General features: G+C 52.7%; 1 protein-coding gene across 1 annotated transcript in view; it reads right to left on the reverse strand.

The window, feature by feature from the left end:
- The window catches only part of TTC31 (tetratricopeptide repeat domain 31), a 188,098-nt gene that overhangs the window by 29,299 nt on the left and 136,417 nt on the right, over positions 1–22,382 (reverse strand). The window contains exon 14 of the mRNA XM_030190890.1: positions 10,197–10,374. Within this exon, the coding sequence (XP_030046750.1) occupies positions 10,197–10,374 (178 nt within the window). The remainder of the gene's footprint in view (positions 1–10,196; positions 10,375–22,382) is intronic.

Below are 22,382 nucleotides of genomic sequence, written 5' to 3' on the forward strand. Positions count from 1 at the left end.
TGCAATCTAACAAATATTGCTAATAAGCTCTTAGCAGTGCAGCTGCAGACTGGGGTCCAAATGCAGACCTTACTGTCCCAAGGCCACAAGAGTCCTGCAAAGGCAAGTGCAACAGCCAGCTAGCCCGAAGTCAGCACCACATAAGAAATCAACCAACTAAAACCTCCAGTCAGCAATGCCACCAACAAAAGCAAGCTTGATGGATCAAATGCACGATCCAACCAGGAATCACCTTTGCAGTCTCTATCGTTCTAATACAGTCCTGCAATATAAGCAACTGTAGTCAGCTTAATATTGAAAGGAGCAAGCTTTGAAATGCAATGACTTCATATCATATAACCAAACACTATTATACACACCTCTAGGGATAAACAAATGTAATAACCTCTCAGAACTATCATAACTATCTCTATGTTCTCTGAGTGGACCAGCATGGGTTCAGATGTCAGAAGGTAGGACAAGATCTTAAACAAAACTGAGACGTCAATATATATATATATATATATATATATATATACAAACACATATATATATATATATAGATATATAGATGTAGATAGAGAGAGATACACACACATTATGTGGGGGGGGGGGGGGGGGGGTTGTTATTGTTTTGGGAGGACCATACTGTGCTAGGTTGCAAAAGAAACATGATGTGAGCCAGAGATCAAATAGAAAAATGCATGTTCTATGCATTGCACAAAGGTGTCATTCACTGTGAGATAATGGCTGACAGGATGGTGCAGATGAGACTGGCAGGGAGATTAAATGAATGAATGAATGAATGAATGAATGAATGAATGAATGAATGAATGAATGAATGAATGAATGAATGAATGGCAGGAAAGTTAAGAAATGTAGAGGGGGCTGAGTGATCAAGTGGTTGGGAAACATTAGTGCATTGTGGGGCCAAATGAGTGCAGAGTATGACAAAGTGAAAGTAGATTGATAGTAGAGAGCTGCACGGGGTCAGAAATCTAACCCGTCCCCGATGGAATCTAACCCGTCCTCACCCATCCCCACAAGAACTTAACCCGTCCTGACAAGAATTTAATGGTACCTAAAAAAAATTCCAGTCAGCTCTCTCAGTCTCTCTCTGGGTTAGAGCCGCAGCACTGCAGGTAAGGAAGGTACAGAAGCTAGAACTTGGGACACTCTGATGCGCACATGTATGACTCATCTCTGATTCGCTGGTACTGCGTGCTGAGAAGTCACCACAAGCAAGGAGATGGCATAAGTCTATCTGGCCCATTATGTGGGCTGAAGCCAGTAGGTGGAGCTTATCACCCTATTAATTTCATTGATTTGGATGTACCAAGATGATGACAGCTGCACTGGGGAGAATTAAAACTTCCTTGGATGGAGACTGGCTTCAGCCCTGTGACATCATGCCATCTTCTGTTATCAAACATCCTTGGCCACATACACGCAACCAGTAGATCAGGTGACCTGTGATGCTCATGCCTGTGTCAGAGCTGAGGCCTGCTCATCAGCCCGGGAGCACAAAGGATTAAAGGAAGACTTTCCGCATCGCGGTGTTAAAGCAAAGAGGAGGAGAAGGAGGAGGACACAGCGGCAATCAAAGAACTTTATAATTGGTAGGTGAGAGGCTGGTGCAGGTGCAGCTTACACAGGAACCCCACAGGAGCTGCTTCCATCCCCACGGCCCCGCAGACCTGCTTCCATCCCTAAAAGAACCCCGCAGGAACTGCTTCCATCCCCACAGGAACCCCACATATCTGAAGGGAATTCCCACCAAATTGCAGTGGGATTCCCACAAAACCCCGTTCCCATGCAGGTCTCTAATTGAGAGGTGATCAACAGCAGGGGACTGAGTGAGTGGATGTAAGGGGTTTCTGAGTGGCAAGAAAAAGATCAAGTAAATGTATGGGGGATAGTGATGGATGGGGTGTCAATGAATGAGTGTGTGTTAGCATTATGAGTAGAAGGTTAAGCTGAGTCAGTCAGTGAGAGGATGGGGGAGTTATTTGTGGTGGAAGGGCTGATTAAGTGAACATGGGTTTAAAAGAGTTTGGGGGTGTTGCATGAATGAGGTTGTGAGTGGCAGGGGGCTGACTGAGTCTAAGGGAAACTAAAAGAACACTGCAGGGAAATATGAATGCATCCATGGCTGCTACAGGGAGGGACACAACTACATTTGGTTGGATTGGACTGCTGGGGGTAGGGTGGAGGAGTTCACTCAACCTTGCTTCCTTTCCCCCCTTCCTCTCTACCTTCTACTCTTGCATGACAGGCGGGGCCCAAGGTCTTCACCTGCCACACAGTCTTCTGCCTTTAGCTTGGGAGAAAGGGTCAAAGCATTCTCTCTCACTACACATAGCTTTGGTTGTGCTTGAGCTACACTATGCATACAGAAGGATGGATGGCCAGCTAAAGAGACAGATGGACTAACCATCTACAAATAGGTATCTCTCAATGCTAACAAACACCTAAAAAGGAAATGTAGAGCGAATACAGGTAAATGTAGACAGGATACAGGCAAATAGAGAGTAGAGTCCTCCGCAGAGATGCATAATGCAAGACATGCACATGTAACAACGCAATAGCATGCAATTAACAGTGAAGTGACACATATTAGATAAAGCCACTGGCACCCTGAAAGTTGTGGCCCACATATCTTGAACTGCAGATGTTGGTGTAAATGTTTATGTTTATTTAGTACTTGATAACCCGCCAGTTCTATTACAGGTCTCAGCAATTTACAAACTAAAATCATAATCAATAGAAAAACACCATAATTTATAGAACAGAGCAAAACAGTCAAACCACATTTACACCAAGTGTACACCTTAGTCCTAATTTTCACTACTGACTATGAAAGCATCGCAGAAATGTCAGATCCTTTTGCAACCAAAGGTAACTGAATACCAAAAGCCATTCAAATAAGGTAAAATTATGTATAATCATACCTGATAATTTTCTTTCCATTAATCATAGCTGATCAATCCATAGACTGGTGGGTTGTGTCCATCTACCAGCAGGTGGAGATAGAGAGCAAACTTTTGCCTCCCTATATGTGGTCATGTGCTGCCGGAAACTCCTCAGTATGTCGATATCAAAGCTCCATCCGCAGGACTCAGCACTTAGAGAATTACACCCACGAAGGGACACTCTGCCCAGCTCACCACCGCCGAAACGGGGGAGGGGAATTAACCCAGCTCATCCCCACACAAGTGGGGGAGGGGAATCCGTCCAGCTCATCCCCGCGGAGCGGGGGAGGGACACCACACCCGCCGATGCGGGGGGATCTGGCTTATCCTGCAACCGCAACCGCGGGAGGAGCTGACTGACCCTAACACCGCCGAAGCGGGAGGGGTACAAAGCTGCCCTACAGCCGCACGAAGCGGGAGGGAGTGCCGGCAGAATTTATGTCTCAATCCAGCCCCGTAAAACGGAGGGGAGAGGAATGCAGCAGCTCACTGTAACACAAACTCGTCTCAACTCTTGAAGAATCCAAGTGAAAGAAGAACTTGAACACGAAGTCCTCCTGAAGTAACTGAAGGCTAAACTTGAACCTAAAATTCAACCAGAATATAAACAGTACAGATATCTGGGAGGGGCTATGGATTGATCAGCTATGATTAATGGAAAGAAAATTATCAGGTATGATTATACATAATTTTACCTTCCATATCATCAAGCTGATCAATCCATAGACTGGTGGGATGTACCGAAGCAGTACTCACCCAGGGCGGGACATAGAAATCCCTGACCTCAACACTGAAGCTCCAAACCGGGCCTCCGCCCGTGCAGCCACAGTCAAACGGTAATGCTTGGAGAATGTATGAGCCGAAGCCCAAGTTGCCGCCTTGCATATCTCTTCCAAGGAGACGGATCCGGCCTCTGCCATCGAGGCCGCCTGAGCTCTCGTGGAGTGAGCCTTCAGCTGGATAGGCGGCACCTTCCCCGCGGCCACATAAGCCGCTGCAATGGCTTCCTTGACCCATCTTGCCACTGTAGGCTTAGCAGCCTGCAGACCCTTACGAGGACCTGCAAACAGGACAAACAGATGATCCGATTTCCGGAAATCATTGGTCACTTCCAAGTATCTGATGATGACTCGTCTCACCTCCAGATATTTAAGAGCAGAGTACTCCTCTGGGTAGTCCTCCCTACGAAAGGAAGGGAGACAGAGCTGCTGATTCACATGGAAGCGAGAACCAATCTTGGGCAGGAAGGAAGGCACTGTGCGAATAGTCACTCCTGCCTCAGTGAACTGCAGAAAAGGCTCTCGACATGAGAGCGCCTGGAGCTCGGAAACTCTTCTGGCTGAAGTGATAGCCACCAAAAAGACTGCTTTCAACGTCAGGTCTTTCAGAGATGCCCTCGACAAGGGTTCCAAAGGCGGCTTCTGCAATGCTCTTAGCACCAGGTTGAGATTCCACGCAGGCACCACTGAGTGCAGAGGAGGGCGCAGGTGATTAACTCCCTTGAGAAAGCGCACCACATCTGGCTGCGAAGCCAGGGAAACACCCTTCAGGCGGCCCCTGAAGCAAGCCAGAGCCGCTACCTGGACTTTAAGGGAACTGAGCGACAGGCCTTTCTCCAGACCTTCTTGCAGGAACGCCAACACTGAAGAAATTGGAGCAGTGAAGGGAGAAAGTGAGCCTGCTTCACACCATGCTGCAAAGATACGCCAAACCTGGCGTAAGCAGTAGAAGTAGAGCGCTTCCTCGCTCTCAGCATAGTGGCGATGACCTTGTCTGAGAAGCCCTTCTTCCTCAGACGCTGCCGCTCAATAGCCAGGCCGTAAGACCAAAGGGGGAGGGATCCTCCATCACCACGGGACCCTGATGTAACAGGCCCTGCTCCACTGACAGCCGCAGAGGATCGTCGACTGAGAGCCTGAACAAGTCCGCATACCAGGGACGTCTGGGCCAATCCGGACCCACCAGGATTACCCTGCCGGGATGCTTTGCCACCCGGTCTAGCACCCTGCCCAACATGGGCCAGGGCGGGAACACATAGAGGAGCTCTTGTGTCGGCCACTGTTGGAGAAGAGCATCTACTCCCAGGGATCGAGGGTCCCGTCCTCTGCTGAAAAAGCGCGGCACTTGGCCATTGGCCGATGACGCCATCAGATCTAGGCTCGGCTGGCCCCAGCGCTTCGTGATGTCCAAGAACGCCTGAGCAGATAGTTGCCACTCTCCGGGCTCCAAGGTATGGCGACTGAGAAAGTCCGCCTTGACATTCATGACTCCGGCAATGTGGGCCGCTGAAAGCTGCTCCAGGTTCGCTTCCGCCCACTGGCAAAGACTCATAGCCTCCTTGGCTAGAGGGGCGCTCTTGGCACCTCCCTGGCGGTTGATATAGGCCACAGCCGTGGCATTGTCCGACAGGACCCGTACTGGCTTCAACACCAGTACCGGGATGAACTCCAACAACACCAACCGAATGGCTCTGAGTTCCAGGAGGTTGATAGACCACTTGCCTCTGCAGGAGACTAGAGCCCCTGCGCTGTCCTTCCCAAGCAGTGGGCTCCCCAGCCCATCAAAGAGGCGTCTGTCGTGACGACAATCCACTCCTGGGTCACCAGAGGCAATCCTGCAGACAACTTGTCTGTCTGCGTCCACCAGCTCAGCGCCTTGCGCACTGCTGGGTCCACGGGAAGGCGCACAGCATAATCCTCCGACATCGGAGTCCAGCGCAGCAGCAGAGATAGCTGTAGTGGTCTCATATGAGCCCTGGCCCAGGGCACTACTTCCATCGTGGCCGTCATAGAGCCCAACAGCTGCACGTAGTCCCAAGCCCGAATAGGAGAGGCTACTAGGAACTAGTCCACCTGAGCCTGAAGCTTGACAATCCGATTGTCTGGCAGGAACACTCTGCCCACTTGGGTGTCGAATCGAACTTCCAGATACACCAGGAACTGAGTCGGGCGCAGCTGGCTCTTCTTCCAGTTGATGATCCATCCCAGGGACCTCAAAAGAGCAATTACCCGGTCCATAGCTTTGCCGCACTCTGCATAAGAGGGGGCTCGGATCAACCAGTCGTCCAGATAAGGATGGACTTGTACTCCTTCCTTTAGCAGGAAGGCCGCTATGACCCCCATTACTTTGGAAAAGGTCCGCGGAGCAGTAGCCAACCCGAAAGGGAGGGCTCTGAACTGGAAGTGTCGTCTCAGGACTGTAAAACGCAGAAAGCGTTGGAGAGGAGGCCAGATGGGAATATGCAGGTACGCTTCCTTGATGTCCAAGGAAGCCAAGAACTCTCCTGCCTTCACTGCCGCTATAACAGAGCGGAGAGTCTCCATGCGAAAGTGCCTCACTTTCCAGGCCCGATTGACCCCTTTGAGGTCGAGGATAGGCCGGACAGAACCTCCTTTCTTTGGAACCACAAAGTAAATGGAGTAACGTCCCTTGCCAATCTGATTTTTTGGCACCGGAACGACCGCACCCAGGCGGATCAGGTTGTCCAAGGTCTGCTGCACTACCACAGCTTGACCGGAGACTTGCAGAGTACAAACCCGTCTTTTAAGGGTTGGCAGAACTCTAGCTTGTAGCCGTCTCTGATGACTTCCAGCACCCACGCGTCTGAAGTTATAGTGGTCCACTCGCCCAGAAACGAGGACAGCCGTCCTCCAATCTGCACTGGGGCGTGGACCAAGGCCCCGTCATTGGGTACGAGACCCTGGGGGAGGACCGGAGGGAGCACCTCCGGGACGGCGGTCTCTGCGAAAGGAATGCTGCTTGGGGGAGAAATTCCTCTTGAAGGAAGAGGGGGCAGAGGAACCCGACTTGCCCGGGCGGTACCGATGGGCTTCCTGCAACCGTCCTCTGGAGGTATCGGGACGAGTACTAACCCGAGCCCTGACCTCTGGTAATTTCTTGCCCTTAGACGTGCCGAGATCGGTCACGATTTTGTCCAGCTCGACCCCAAAGAGCAGCTTGCCTTTAAAAGGCAATCTAGCCAGGCGGGATTTAGAGGCGTGGTCAGCAGACCAATGTTTCAGCCAAAGCCACCGCCGCGCAGAGACTGTCTGAGCCATGCCTTTAGCTGAGGCTCTCCAGACATCATACAGCAAGTCTGCCAAATAGGCTAAGCCCGATTCCATGGCCGGCCAATCAGCCCTCAAGGAATGATCCGAGGGGGAAGCCCGCTGCACCATAGTCCGGCACGCCCTGGCCACATAGGAGCCGCAAACTGAGGCCTGCAAACTTAAAGCAGCTGCCTCAAAGGACGACCTTAAGGCCGCCTCCAATCTTCTGTCTTGGGCGTCCTTTAGGGCCGTGCCACCTTCCACCGGCAACGCCGTTTTCTTAGTCACCGCAGTGATTAAAGAATCCACGGTAGGCCACAGATAGGCCTCACGTTCACTCACAGCCAAAGGATAGAGGCGGGACATAGCCCTAGCCACTTTAAGGCTCGTTTCCGGGACATCCCATTGAGCCGCAATTAAGGTGTGCATGGCATCATGCACGTGGAAGGTTCTAGGCGGGCGCTTCGTCCCCAGCATAATGGCAGAGCCAACAGGGGCTGAGGGAGAGACGTCCTCCGGAGAGGAAATCTTCAAAGTGTCCATGGCCTGTAACAACAGGTTGGGCAAATCCTCTGGGCTAAAAAGCCGCGCTGCAGAGGGGTCATCCGCTCCAGCCGAGCGGGGATCTATCTCCTCCAAGGAATCCGCAAAGGATCGTTGGGAGACCTCAGACACGCTGCCCTCATCTACATCGGAGGAGACAAAAGTCCTCCAAGGCCTGGAAATCAACCCGAGGGCGTTTACCTCTGGGAACCTCAACCTCTTTATCAGAAGAGGGAGCAGGGGCAGCGTTTTGCATGAGGAAAGCCTGATGCAGCAGCAAAACAAACTCGGGGGAGAAACCCCCCAGACTGTGCACTTCCGCAGCCTGGGCAACAGCCCTAGACGCACTCTCAACCGGCGCTCGCAATAGCGGGGGAGAGACATGCTGCGCATCCAAAATGGCGTCCGGCGCGAAACTCCGTGAAGGAGCCGCGCGGGAAGAACGGCGCTTAACTTTAGCCGCTTTTGTGCCGTCGCCCAAATTAAGGGCGTTCATGGCATTAATGTCTCCAACCTCAAGGGCGGCCCTGAAGAAGCCATCCGAGCCGCGTGGCCGGCCAAGATGGCGGAGGCGAGGAGCGGGGGATGGGCGTTTATGGCGGGAAAAAACCGCCACGCCGGAGGAACGACCGGGACATTCATCGGTCACTAAACTATCACCCATCAAGGGCGAATCAGGTTGTAAAACCCCCGCATCCCCTCTAGAAGCGCTCCAGCGATCCGGGGAGCGACCCTTTGCGCCCTCGCCCTCCGACGCCATTGCCACGAAGAGAAGAATCGGGGAACCCCCTGCCCGCTATAAAAAGGTAAAATTACCTGCTTGCCGCTCCGAGCTGTAACGAACTGGTGTCCCAGTGAGTAGCTGCAATGAACGTTTAAAGAAACGTCGAATTAAACGCCTTTAAAGACGTTTAAAAATTTTTTTTTTTTTTTTTTAAACGGAGCCAGCGGGAGGGGGGAGAAAAGGAGGGACCTGGCACCACCAGGTTTGCACTTGCTCAAAAGAGCCCTCAACCCCAGGCCTCAACAAAACCTAAGGATTAGGCTTGGAGGCCTAGCCAGAGCTGCTGCTGTGTGTGACCACCACCTGCTGAGATAGAGAACATACTGAGGAGTTTCCGGCAGCACATGACCACATATAGGGAGGCAAAAGTTTGCTCTCTATCTCCACCTGCTGGTAGATGGACACAACCCACCAGTCTATGGATTGATCAGCTTGATGATATGGAATATATGCTTAAAGAATGTCCAACTCTGTTCGCAGGTAGGGGGGGGGGGGGGGCAAATTATTCCCGGGGGGGGGGGGGGGGAAGAAAAAAAGGTTGAATGCCGAGTGGCCTCATAGTGGGCATGTTTGGGTGAAGGAAGAACCAGGCGATGAGAATCCAAAGATTGTAACAACTGTGCCAGAGTATAGGGAAGAGGGACAGAAGCAAGGGAAGGAGAACCCAAATGCAAAGCCCTGTAAGCATGACATAAAATTTTAAACCAGAATCTATAACGAACAGGTAACCAATGCAATTGAATAAGAAGAGATAAAACATGATCCCACCGTTTAGCCTGACAGAGAAAACATGAAGCTGAGTTATGGAGAGTCTGAAGGCGGCGAAGAAGATAGGAGGGAATTTAACGGTAAACAGAGTTACAATAGTCGATACGGATGATAACAAAAGCATGAATAAGAGGGTAAAATGAGGAATGGTCCAGAAATCTACTGATAGAACACAGTCAACTGAGCCAAAAAAAAATTCCTTTTTAATAGTCTGAAAAACTCGAGAAAAAGTTAGTTTGGAAAGAGATCTTTAGCTTGAAAAATTAAAGGTCTGTGTGTCAACCAGCTCTCTTCATAAAGGGCAATTCTGAAATGGGGTGCCCACATTTATGCAGCACATGAGTGTATACAATACTACCAGTTTCACTGGTAAGGGTACGCTTAACACGCATAAGTGGAAGCAAAACACCTAAGCACTATTCTGTAAGGGCATGCTTAAGTGGAATAGTGCGTAAATGCAGCAAGGGCAGGGCTGCCACTTGTGCACATAACTTAAGAGTACAGTAACTTACATGTGCCTTTGCTGCATTTGGGTGCCCGCAGTTACACCAGGTCTATGACTAGTCTAACTTTGTGCACCTAAATGTAAGGTGCACCAATACCAAGTTACACTAGTATTCTAAAATGGAATCTGGGCACCCAGGTGCCATTATAGAACAGGCTTCCACCGTGCGGCATTGGGTTGCCTACAAGGAGGCACCCTCTTATAGAATTACCCCCATAAGGTTTAGTCCCTCAGTTGTACCTGGAAAGGCAGATTAGAAAGGATACTACTACTACTACTACTACTATAAATCACTTCTATAGCGCTACCAGTCATACGCAGCGCTTTACAATTGAACATGAAGAAGAAAGACAGTCCCTGCTCAAAAAAGCTTACACTCTAAATCAGGACAAACAGACAGGATCAAAAGGATAAGGGAAGGACAGACAGAAGGACACTAAAACAATACCAGTATTTATAATAGGCTATCAGGGTACTGACAGAAAAAATTAAATGTGTCCTTTTCCTTCTATACTGCACTAATAATAATAATCAGTGCATAAGCTTTGCTCTCAGGTCTCATGTCTGTACAATCTTCAAATGGACTCATCCCTTACCTGGGCTTCAGAGGTTGTGCATTCAGCTTGCTGCCAGCTTCCTCACAGACATTCCCTCTAATCTCACTAGGAGTGAGCATTTTATTCTGGTAAGAAAGGCTCATTGCAGATCCAAATGCATCATGCTTCTTGGGGTCCTTGAAGCAAGGGAAAAATGGAGCCATCTCTGCTTTTGGAGCTGTGAAATCCAAGCAAAGAAACATCAGGTACAGGGGCCTTGACTTTCAAGTACCATCAAGTGTATATATATATCCAACGGCAGCCCAGATCGGAGATCTTCCTAGCAACAAACGTTTGCTAGCCCTCGCGCGCGCAGGCACGACCGTCTTCCCGCCCGAACGCGAGTGTGCTCCTCAGTCCAATAAATAGCAAGACAAGGGAAGAGACAACTCCAAAGGGGAGGCGGGCGGGTTGCTGAGAACAATCAGCCTGCTGTCCTCGGAGAATACCTTCTACAGGTATGTAAGCTTTCGCTTTCTCTGAGGACAAGCAGGCTGCTTGTTCTCACATGTGGGGTATCCCTAGCCCCAGGCTCACTCAAAACAACAAACAGGGTCAATTGAGCCTCACAACGGCGAGGACATAACTGAGATTGACCTAAACTTATCCAACTAAGAGAGAGTGCAGCCTGGAACAGAATAAAAAAGGGCCTATGGAGGGTGGAGTTGGATTCTAAACCAACAGATTCTGGAGCACTGACTGCCCGAACTGACTGTCGCGTCGGGTATCCTGCTGGAGGCAGTAATGAGATGTGAATGTGTGGACAGATGACCACGTTGCAGCCTCGCAAATCTCTTCAATAGTGGCTGACTTCAAGTGGGCCACTGACTCTGCCATGGCTCTAACACTATGAGCCGTGATGTGACCCTCAAGAGCCAGCCCAGCCTGGGCATAAGTGAAAGAAATGCAATCTGCTAGCCAATTGGATATGGTGCATTTCCCGCAGCCACTCCCATTCTGTTGGGATCAAAAGAAACAAACAATTGGGCGGACTGTCTGTGGGGCCGTGTCCGCTCCAGATAGAAGGCCAATGCTCGCTTACAGTCCAATGTGTGCAGCTGACATTCAGCAGGGCGGGTATGAGGATGGGGAAAGAATGTTGGCATGACAATTGACTGGTTCAGATGGAACTCCGACACCACCTTCGGTAAGAACTTAGGGTGAGTGCGGAGGACTACTCTGTTATGATGAAATTTAGTATAAGGAGCCTGGGCTACTAAGGCTTGAAGCTCACTGACTCTGTGAGCTGAACTAACCGCCACCAAGAAAATGGCCTTCCAGATGGCAGGAATCCAGTGGCTCGAAAGGAGGTTTCATCAGCTGGGTGAGAACGACATTAAGATCCCATGACACGGTAGGAGGTCTGATGGGGGGCTTTGACAAAAGCAAACCTCTCATGAAGCGAACAACTAAAGGCTGTCCCGAGATCAGCTTACCTTCCACACGGTAATGATATGCACTAATCGAACTAAGATGAACCCTTACAGAGTTGGTCTTAAGACCAGACTCGGACAAGTGCAGAAGGTATTCAAGCAGGGTCTGTGTAGGACACGAGCGAGGATCTAGGGCCTTGCTGTCACGCCAGACGGCAAACCTCCGCCACAGGAAACAGTAACTCTTCTTAGTGGAATCTTTCCTGGAAGCAAGCAAGATACGGGAGACCCTCGGAGAGACCCAAGGACGCAAAATCTACGCCCTCAACATCCAGGCCGAGAGAGCCAGAGACTGAAGGTTGGGATGCAGAAGCGCCCCCTCATTCTGAGTGATGAGGGATGGAAAACACTCCAATCTCCACAGTTCTTCAGAGGACAACTCCAGAAGAGGAGGGAACCATATCTGGCACAGCCAAAAAGGAGCGATCAGAATCATGGTGCCTCGATCTTGCTTGAGTTTCAGCAAAGTCTTCCCCACCAAAGGTATGGGAGGATAAGCATACAGGAGGCCTTCCCCCCAATCCAGGAGAAAAGCATCCGACGCTAGCCTGCCGTGGGCCTGAAGTCTGGAACAGAACTGAGGGACCTTGTGGTTGGCCTGAGTAGCAAAGAGATCCACCAAGGGGATGCCCCACACTTGGAAGATCTGGCGTACCACTCTCGAATTGAGCGACCACTCGTGAGGTTGTATTATCCTACTCAACCTGTCGGCCAGACTGTTGTTTACGCCTGCCAGTTACGTGGCCTGAAGAAACATGCCGTAGCGGCGAGCCCAAAGCCACATTCTGACGGCCTCCTGACACAGGGGGCGAGATCCGGTACCCCCTGCTTGTTGATGTAATACATGGCAACGTGATTGTCTGTCTGAATTTGGATAATTTGCTGGGACAGCCGATCCCTGAAAGCCTTTAGAGCGTTCCAGACCACTCGCAACTCCAGGAGATTGATCTGTAAACCTCGTTTCTGGAGGGACCAACTCCCTTGGATGTGAAGCCCATCGACATATGCTCCCCACCCCAGGAGAGACGCATCCGTAGTCAGCATCTTTTGTGGCTGAGGAATTTGGAAGGGACATCCCAGGGTCAAATTGGATTGAATTATCCACCAATGAACGAATTGGAGAAAACTCGTGGACAGCAGGACTACGTCCTCTAGGCCCCCAGCGGCTTAGTACCGCTGGGAAGCTAGGGCCCATTGAGCTGATCTCATATGAAGGCGGGCCATGGGAGTCACATGAACTGTGGAGGCCATGTGGCCGAGCAATCTCAACATCTGCCGATCTGTGATCTGATGCGACGCCAGCACCCAGGAAACGAGAGACAGGAGATTGTTGGCTCTCGTTTCGGGGAGGTAGGCACGAGCCGTCTGAGAGTCCAGCAGAGCTCCTATGAATTCTAGTTTCTGTACTGGAAGAAGATGGGACTTTGGATAATTTATCACAAACCCTAGTAGCTCCACGAGTCGAATAGCCATCTACATGGACTGTAGAGCTCCTGCTTTGGAGGTGTTGTTCACCAGCCAATCGTCGAGATAAGGGAACACGTGCACTCCCAGTCTGCGTAGAGACACCGCTATGACAGCCAGGCATTTTGTAAACACCCTGGGCGCAGAGGTGAGACCAAAGGGTAGCACACAATACTGAAAATGCCGTGTTCCCAGACGGAATCAAAGATACTGTCTGTGAGCTGGCAGTATCGGGATGTGAGTGCAAGCGTCCTTTAAGTCCAGAGAGCATAGCCAATCGTTTGCCTGAATCATGGGAAGAAGGGTGCCCAGGGAAAGCATCCTGAACTTTTCTCGGACCAGATATTTGTTCAGGGCCCTTAGGTCTAGGATGGGACGCATCCCCCCTGTTTTCTTTTCCACAAGAAAATACCTGGAATAGAATCCCAACCCTTCCTGCCCCGGTGGCACAGGCTCGACCGCATTGGCGCTGAGAAGGGCGGAGAGTTCCTCTGCAAGTACCTGCTTGTGGCGGAAGCTGAAGGGCTGAGCTCCCGGTGGACAATTTGGAGGTTTTGAGATCAAATTGAGGGAGTATCCCAGCCGGACTATTTGGAGAACCCACTGGTCGGAGGTTATGAGAGGCCACCTTTGGTGAACAAATTTTAACCTCCCCCCGACCGGCAGATCGTCCGGCACAGACACTTTGATTTCAGCTATGTTCTCCTGGAGCCAGTCAAAAGCCCATCCCTTGCTTTTGCTGGGGAGCTGCCGGGGCCTGTTGAGGCGCACGCTGTTGACGGGAACGAGCGCGCTGGGGTTTAGCCTGAGCAGCAGGCTGGCGAGAGGGAGGATTGTACCTACGCTTATTAGAAGAATAGGTAACAGTCCTCTCCTTCCCCCATAAAAACGTCTATCAGTTGAGGTAGAGGCTGAAGGCATCCGGTGGGAGAATTTGTCGAAAGCAGTGTCCCGCTGGTGAAGTTGCTCTACCACCTGTTCAACCTTTTCTCCAAAAATATTATCCCCCCAGCAAGCAGCATCCACAATCCGCCGCTGGAGTCTATTCTCCAGGTCGGAGGCACGCAGCCATGAGAGTCTGCGCATCACCACACCTTGAGCAGCACCCCTAGATGCGACATCAAAAGAATCGTAAACACCCCTGGCCAGGAATTTACAACACGCCTTCAGCTGCCTGACCACCTGCTGAAAAGGCTTGGCCTGCTCAGAAGGGAGCTTTGTCCACCAAGTCTGCCAACTGCCACACATTGTTCCGCATATGAATGCTCGTATAGAGCTGGTATGACTGGATTTTGGAAATGAGCATTGCAGAATGGTAGGCCTTCCGCCCAATAGAATCCAAGGTTCTAGAGTCACAGCCCGGGGGCACTGAAGCGTACCCTCTAGAACTCTTGACCTTCTTAAGGGCCAGATCCACCACACCAGAGTCATGAGGCAACTGGGTCCTCATCAACTCTGGATCCCCATGGATCCGATACTGGGATTCAATTTTCTTGGGAATGTGGGGATTAGATAACGGCTTCGCCCAGTTTTCGCCAGCAATGTCTGTTTGAGGACATGGTGCATGGGTACAGTGGACGATTCCTTAGGTGGCGAAGGATAGTCCAAAAACTCGAACATCTCGGCCCTTAGCTCATCCTCCGTAACAACAGAGAAGGGAATGGCCGTAGACATTTCTCGGACAAAGGCCGTGAAAGACAGACTCGGGGGAAGAAAGCTGCCTCTCAGGAGATAGAGTAGGATCAGAGGGGAGACCGCAAGACTCCTCGTCAGAGAAATATCTTGTGTCCTCCTCTGCCTCCCATTAGGCCTCACCATCGGTATCGGACACCAGTTCGTGAACTTCAGTCCGAAGCTGGGCCCGTCTCGACTGCGTGGAAACCTGCCCACAGTGGATACGCCGAGAGGAAGACTCCCGCACCGGCGACGATGAAGCTCCCTCCATCGATTTCGTCGGGGAGTCAGCCTGGGATGTCACCGAGGCCAGTACCGCAAGCAGTACCGGGACAGGAGACAGGTGAGGAGCCAGCCGCCGCCTCTCTCAACGGCAGCGCAAGCACCCCCGGTACCAGAGCGGACGGGCGTAGCAGCTCTTCCAGGATCCCTGGAAGGATGGCACGGAGGCTCTCGTTCAAAGCGGCTGTCGAGGAAGGCAGTGGGGCCGGTACAGGCGACGAGCTCAAAATCTGCCTGGGGCGTGGAGGCGGTACCGGGCTGTCCGGGGTACAGCGCATCGACATCTCTTGTATGGAGGGCGAGCAGTCCTCCCAGCGTCGATGCTTAGCAGGTGCTGAATCCTTCGGCGTCCTGGAGCTCTCGCTACCATGACGGGAAGGCGACCGATGACGGTGCTTCTTTGCCTTCGCTCGAAGCACGTCACCGGAACCTCCCGGTACCGAAGAGAAAGATGCTGAATCCAAACGCCTCCTCGGGGCCGGGTCCGAAGCAGGTCGATCCCGGGGGGCCTATACCGCAGGAGCCTCGAGAAAGGCGGAGACCTACTCGAGGGCTCACCGCTACCAGCAGCGGAATAGACAGCCCTCACCTGCGCTCCGGATGACAATGCACCTTCCGACGACATCAATACCTCCGATGACCTCGGTACCGCGGGCATCAAAGTACCGGACGAGGCTCCAAGCAAAAGGTTCCACTGAGCCAATCTTGCTGCCTGGGTCCTCTTCTTCAAGAGAAGACAGAGCGTGCAGGCTTGGGGACGATGACCAGCCCCCAGACACTGAAGACACGAAACATGCCTATCAGTGAGTGAAATTATCCGGCTGCACCGTGTGCACTTCCTGAAGCCGCTGCCAGGCTTCGAGGACATGGGCGGAAAAAATCACGCCGGCGAAATCACAATTCGCGATGATGCCAAAAAGATAGCACCAAAACAGGGAAAAACCCGTACGGGCGGTCAAAAAGGCCACTTCCGACAACGAAAGAAAACTTAACGGGGCAAAACTAAGAAATAGAGGAAAAGTTTTTTGTTTTTTAACAAGAACACAATCGGACTGCTTTCCGACACTTTCCAAAAGGAAAAAAAGCGGTGAAAACGCACGAGGGGTCTTCTTGAGGCACAGAACCACCGTAAACAGCCGTCCTGAGCCGCAGAAAAAAGAAGACTGAGGAGCACGCTCGCGTTCGGGCGGGAAGATGGTCGCGCATGCGCACGTAAGGGCTAGCAAACGTTTGTTGCTAGGAAGATCTCCGATCTGGGGCTGCCGTTGGACGTCACCCACATGTGAGAACAAGCAGCCTGCTTGTCCTCGGAGAAAGCGAATGCTACACACCTGTAGAAGGTATTCTCCGAGGACAGCAGGCTGATTGTTCTCACTGATGGGTGACGTCCACGGCAGCCCCTCCAATCGGAATCTTCACTAGCAAAGTCCTTTGCTAGTCCTCACGCGCCCGCGCGCACCGCGCATGCGCGGCCGTCTTCCCGCCCGAAACCGGCTCGAGCCGGCCAGTCCAGTATGTAGCAAGACAATACAAGGGAAGACACAACTCCAAAGGGGAGGCGGGCGGGTTTGTGAGAACAATCAGCCTGCTGTCCTCGGAGAATACCTTCTACAGGTATGTAGCATTCGCTTTCTCCGAGGACAAGCAGGCTGCTTGTTCTCACTGATGGGGTATCCCTAGCCCCCAGGCTCACTCAAAACAACAACCATGGTCAATTGGGCCTCGCAACGGCGAGGACATAACTGAGATTGACCTAAAAAATTTACCAACTAACTGAGAGTGCAGCCTGGAACAGAACAAACAGGGCCCTCGGGGGGTGGAGTTGGATCCTAAAGCCCAAACAGGTTCTGAAGAACTGACTGCCCGAACCGACTGTCGCGTCGGGTATCCTGCTGCAGGCAGTAATGAGATGTGAATGTGTGGACAGATGACCACGTCGCAGCTTTGCAAATTTCTTCAATAGAGGCTGACTTCAAGTGGGCTACCGACGCAGCCATGGCTCTAACATTATGAGCCGTGACATGACCCTCAAGAGCCAGCCCAGCCTGGGCGTAAGTGAAGGAAATGCAATCTGCTAGCCAATTGGATATGGTGCGTTTCCCCACAGCCACTCCCCTCCTATTGGGATCAAAAGAAAAACAATTGGGCGGACTGTCTGTTGGGCTGTGTCCGCTCCAAATAGAAGGCCAATGCTCTCTTGCAGTCCAATGTGTGCAGCTGACGTTCAGCAGGGCAGGAATGAGGACGGGGAAAGAATGTTGGCAAGACAATTGACTGGTTCAGATGGAACTCCGACACGACCTTTGGCAAGAACTTAGGGTGAGTGCGGAGGACTACTCTGTTATGATGAAATTTGGTGTAAGGGGCCTGGGCTACCAGGGCCTGAAGCTCACTGACTCTACGAGCTGAAGTAACTGCCACCAAGAAAATGACCTTCCAGGTCAAGTACTTCAGATGGCAGGAATTCAGTGGCTCAAAAGGAGGTTTCATCAGCTGGGTGAGAACGACATTGAGATCCCATGACACTGTAGGAGGCTTGACAGGGGGCTTTGACAAAAGCAAACCTCTCGTGAAGCGAACAACTAAAGGCTGTCCTGAGATCGGCTTACCTTCCACACGGTAATGGTATGCACTGATTGCACTAAGGTGAACCCTTACAGAGTTGGTCTTGAGACCAGACTCAGACAGGTGCAGAAGGTATTCAAGCAGGGTCTGTGTAGGACAAGAGTGAGGATCTAGGGCCTTGCTGTCACACCAGACGGCAAACCTCCTCCACAGAAAGAAGTAACTCCTCTTGGTGGAATCTTTCCTGGAAGCAAGCAAGATGCGGGAGACACCCTCTGACAGACCCAAAGAGGCAAAGTCTACGCTCTCAACATCCAGGCCGTGAGAGCCAGGGACCGGAGGCCGGGATGCAGAAGAGCCCCTTCGTCCTGCGTGATGAGGGTCGGAAAACACTCCAATCTCCACGGTTCTTCGGAGGATAACTCCAGAAGAAGAGGGAACCAGATCTGACGCGGCCAAAAAGGAGCAATCAGAATCATGGTGCCTCGGTCTTGCTTGAGTTTCAACAAAGTCTTCCCCACCAGAGGTATGGGAGGATAAGCATACAGCAGACCCTCCCCCAAGTCCAGGAGGAAGGCATCCGATGCCAGTCTGCCGGGGGCCTGAAGCCTGGAACAGAACTGAGGGACTTTGTGGATCGTTCGAGATGCGAAGAGATCCACCAAGGGGGTGCCCCACGCTTGGAAGATCTGGCGCACCACTCGGGAGTAATCCTGCTCAATCTGTCGGCCAGACTGTTGTTTACGCCTGCCAGATATGTGGCTTGGAGCACCATGCCGTGACGGCGAGCCCAGAGCCACATGCTGACGGCTTCCTGACACAGGGGGCGAGATCCGGTGCCCCCCTGCTTGTTGACATAGTACATGGCAACCTGGTTGTCTGTCTGAATTTGGATAATTTGGTGGGACAGCCGATCTCTGAAAGCCTTCAGAGCGTTCCAGATCGCTCGCAACTCCAGGAGATTGATCTGTAGACCGCGTTCCTGGAGGGACCAGCTTCCTTGGGTGTGAAGCCCATCGACATGAGCTCCCCATCCCAGGAGAGACGCATCCGTGGTCAGCACTTTTTGTGGCTGAGGAATTTGGAAAGGACGTCCCAGAGTCAAATTGGACCAAATCGTCCACCAATACAGGGATTCGAGAAAACTCGTGGACAGGTGGATCACGTCTTCTAGATCCCCAGCAGCCTGAAACCACTGAGAAGCTAGGGTCCATTGAGCAGATCTCATGTGAAGGCGGGCCATGGGAGTCACATGAACTGTGGAGGCCATGTGGCCCAGCAATCTCAACATCTGCCGAGCTGTGATCTGCTGGGACGCTCGCACCCGCGAGACGAGGGACAACAAGTTGTTGGCCCTCGCCTCTGGGAGATAGGCGCGAGCCGTCCGAGAATCCAGCAGAGCTCCTATGAATTCGAGTCTCTGCGCCGGGAGAAGATGGGACTTTGGGTAATTTATCACAAACCCCAGTAGCTCCAGGAGGCGAATAGTCATCTGCATGGACTGCAGGGCTCCTGCCTCGGACGTGTTCTTCACCAGCCAATCGTCGAGATATGGGAACACGTGCACCCCCAGCCTGCGAAGTGCTGCTGCTACTACAGCCAAGCACTTTGTGAACACCCTGGGCGCAGAGGCGAGCCCAAAGGGTAGCACACAGTACTGGAAGTGATGTGTGCCCAGCTGAAATCGCAGATACTGTCTGTGAGCTGGCAGTATCGGGATGTGTGTGTAGGCATCCTTCAAGTCCAGAGAGCATAGCCAATCGTTTTCCTGAATCATGGGAAGTAGGGTGCCCAGGGAAAGCATCCTGAACTTTTCTTTTACGAGATATTTGTTCAGGGCCCTTAGGTCTAGGATGGGACGCATCCCCCCTGTTTTCTTTTCTACAAGGAAGTACCTGGAATAGAATCCCAGCCCTTCTTGCCCGGATGGCACGGGCTCGACCGCATTGGCGCTGAGAAGGGCGGAGAGTTCCTCTGCAAGTACCTGCTTGTGCTGGAAGCTGTAAGACTGAGCTCCCGGTGGACAATTTGGAGGTTTTGAGGCCAAATTGAGGGTGTATCCTTGCCAGACTATTTGCAGAACCCACTGATCGGAGGTTATGAGAGGCCACCTTTGGTGAAAAGCTTTCAACCTCCCCCCGACCGGCAGGTCGCCCGGCACGGACACTTGGATGTCGGCTATGCTCTGCTGGAGCCAGTCAAAAGCTCGCCCCTTGCTATTGCTGGGGAGCCGAGGGGCCTTGCTGAGGCGCACGCTGCTGACGAGAGCGAGCGCGCTGGGGCTTAGCCTGGGCCGCAGGCTGTCGAGAAGGGGGATTGTACCTACGCTTGCCAGAAGAGTAGGGAACAGTCCTCCTTCCCCAAAAAAATCTTCTACCTGTAGAGGTAGAGGCTGAAGGCTGCCGGCGGGAGAACTTGTCGAATGCGGTGTCCCGCTGGTGGAGATGCTCTACCACCTGCTCGACCTTCTCTCCAAAAATATTGTCCGCACGGCAAGGCGAGTCCGCAATCCGCTGCTGGAGTCTATTCTCCAGGTCGGAGGCACGCAGCCATGAGAGCCTGCGCATCACCACACCTTGAGCAGCGGCCCTGGACGCAACATCAAAGGTGTCATACACCCCTCTGGCCAGGAATTTTCTGCACGCCTTCAGCTGCCTGACCACCTCCTGAAAAGGCTTGGCTTGCTCAGGGGGGAGTGCATCAACCAAGCCCGCCAACTGCCGCACATTGTTCCGCATGTGTATGCTCGTGTAGAGCTGGTAAGACTGGATTTTGGCCACGAGCATAGAGGAATGGTAGGCCTTCCTCCCAAAGGAGTCTAAGGTTCTAGAGTCTTTGCCCGGGGGCGCCGAAGCATGCTCCCTAGAACTCTTAGCCTTCTTTAGGGCCAGATCCACAACTCCAGAGTTGTGAGGCAACTGGGTGCGCATCAGCTCTGGGTCCCCATGGATCCGGTACTGGGACTCTATCTTCTTGGGAATGTGGGGATTACTTAATGGCTTGGTCCAGTTCGCAAGCAATGTCTTTTTCAGGACATGGTGCAAGGGAACAGTGGACGCTTCCTTAGGTGGAGAAGGATAGTCCAGGAGCTCAAACATTTCAGCCCTGGGCTCGTCCTCCACAACCACCGGGAAGGGGATGGCCGTAGACATCTCCCGGACAAAGGAAGCGAAAGACAGACTCTCAGGAGGAGAAAGCTGTCTTTCAGGGGAGGGAGTGGGATCAGAAGGAAGACCCTCAGACTCCTCGTCAGAGAAATATCTGGGGTCTTCCTCTTCCTCCCACGAGGCCTCACCTTCGGTGTCAGACACAAGTTCACGAACCTGTGTCTGCAACCTCGCCCAGCTCGACTCAGTGGAGCCACGTCCACGATGGGGGCGTCGAGAGGTAGACTCCCTCGCCCGCATCGGCGAAGCTCCCTCCGCCGACGTAGTCGGGGAGCACTCCTGGGAGGTGGCCGCAGTCGGCACCGCACGCGGTACCGACGTTGGGGACCTCACCCCGGGCGATGGGCCAGCCGGCGCCATGCTCGACGGTACCGGAGGCGCAAGCACCGCCGGTACCGGAGGGGTAGGGCGCAACAGCTCTCCCAGAATCTCTGGGAGAACGGCCCGGAGGCTCTCGTTCAGAGCGGCTGCAGAGAAAGGCATGGAGGTCGATGCAGGCGTCGACGTCAGAACCTGTTCCGGGCGTGGAGGCTGTTCCGGGCTGTCCAGAGTGGAGCGCATCGACACCTCCTGAACAGAGGGTGAGCGGTCCTCTCGGTGCCGATGCCTGCTGGGTGCCGACTCCCTCGGCGACCCAGAGCTCTCGGTGCCGACGTGGGGAGGAGACCGGTGTCGATGCTTCTTCGACTTCTTCCGAAGCATGTCACCGGAGCTCCCCGGCACCGACGAGGAGGACGTAGAATCCAGCCGTCGCTTCCTCGGGGCAGAGGTCGAAGGAGGTCGATCTCGAGGGGGCTGTACCGCAGGAGCCCTCAGGGTAGGGGGAGACCCACCCGAAGGCTCACCGCCACCAGCAGGGGAATGGACAGCCCTCACCTGCACTCCTGACGATGCACCACCGTCCGACGACATCAGCAGACGAGGTCCCGGTACCACCGACGTCGATGCAGCTATCCGATGTCTCGGCGCCGATGCAGAGGGCCGATGCCTCGATGCACTCGATGCACTGGCGGCCGAGGATGAAGGTCTGGACGCTGACGACGTCGATGCACTCGATGACCTTGGTGTCGATGCCGACGAAGAGCCCGAGAACAAAACGTTCCACTGGGCCAATCTCGCTACCTGAGTCCGCCTTTGTAACAGGGAACACAGACTACAGTTCTGAGGACGGTGCTCGGCCCCCAGACACTGAAGACACGACGAGTGCCTATCAGTGAGCGAGATTACCCGGGCGCACTGGGTGCACTTCTTGAAGCCGCTGGAAGGCTTCGATGTCATGGGCGGAAAAATCACGCCGGCGAAATTAAAATCCGAAATGGCGAATTTGAGCACCAAAAAGTTTTAGGGAGAAAATCTCGACCGAGGCCGAAAAGAGGCCTACCCCGACGACGAAAGAAAACTTACCGGGGCAAAGACTGAAAAATACGGGAAGGGACAAACGAAGCCCGAGGGGCTTCCGGAGCACTTCCCAACAATTTTCTAAAGATTTTCCGAAGAAAACACACGTCAACGAAAAAAGGACGCGCGAGGTTGACTTTCCGGGGCTCGACACGGCGAAAACACGACCGTACCGAGTGCGGACAAAAGAAGACTGGCCGGCT

This window comes from Microcaecilia unicolor, chromosome 2 (assembly GCF_901765095.1).
Source record: "Microcaecilia unicolor chromosome 2, aMicUni1.1, whole genome shotgun sequence".
Classification (NCBI taxonomy): domain Eukaryota; kingdom Metazoa; phylum Chordata; class Amphibia; order Gymnophiona; family Siphonopidae; genus Microcaecilia; species Microcaecilia unicolor.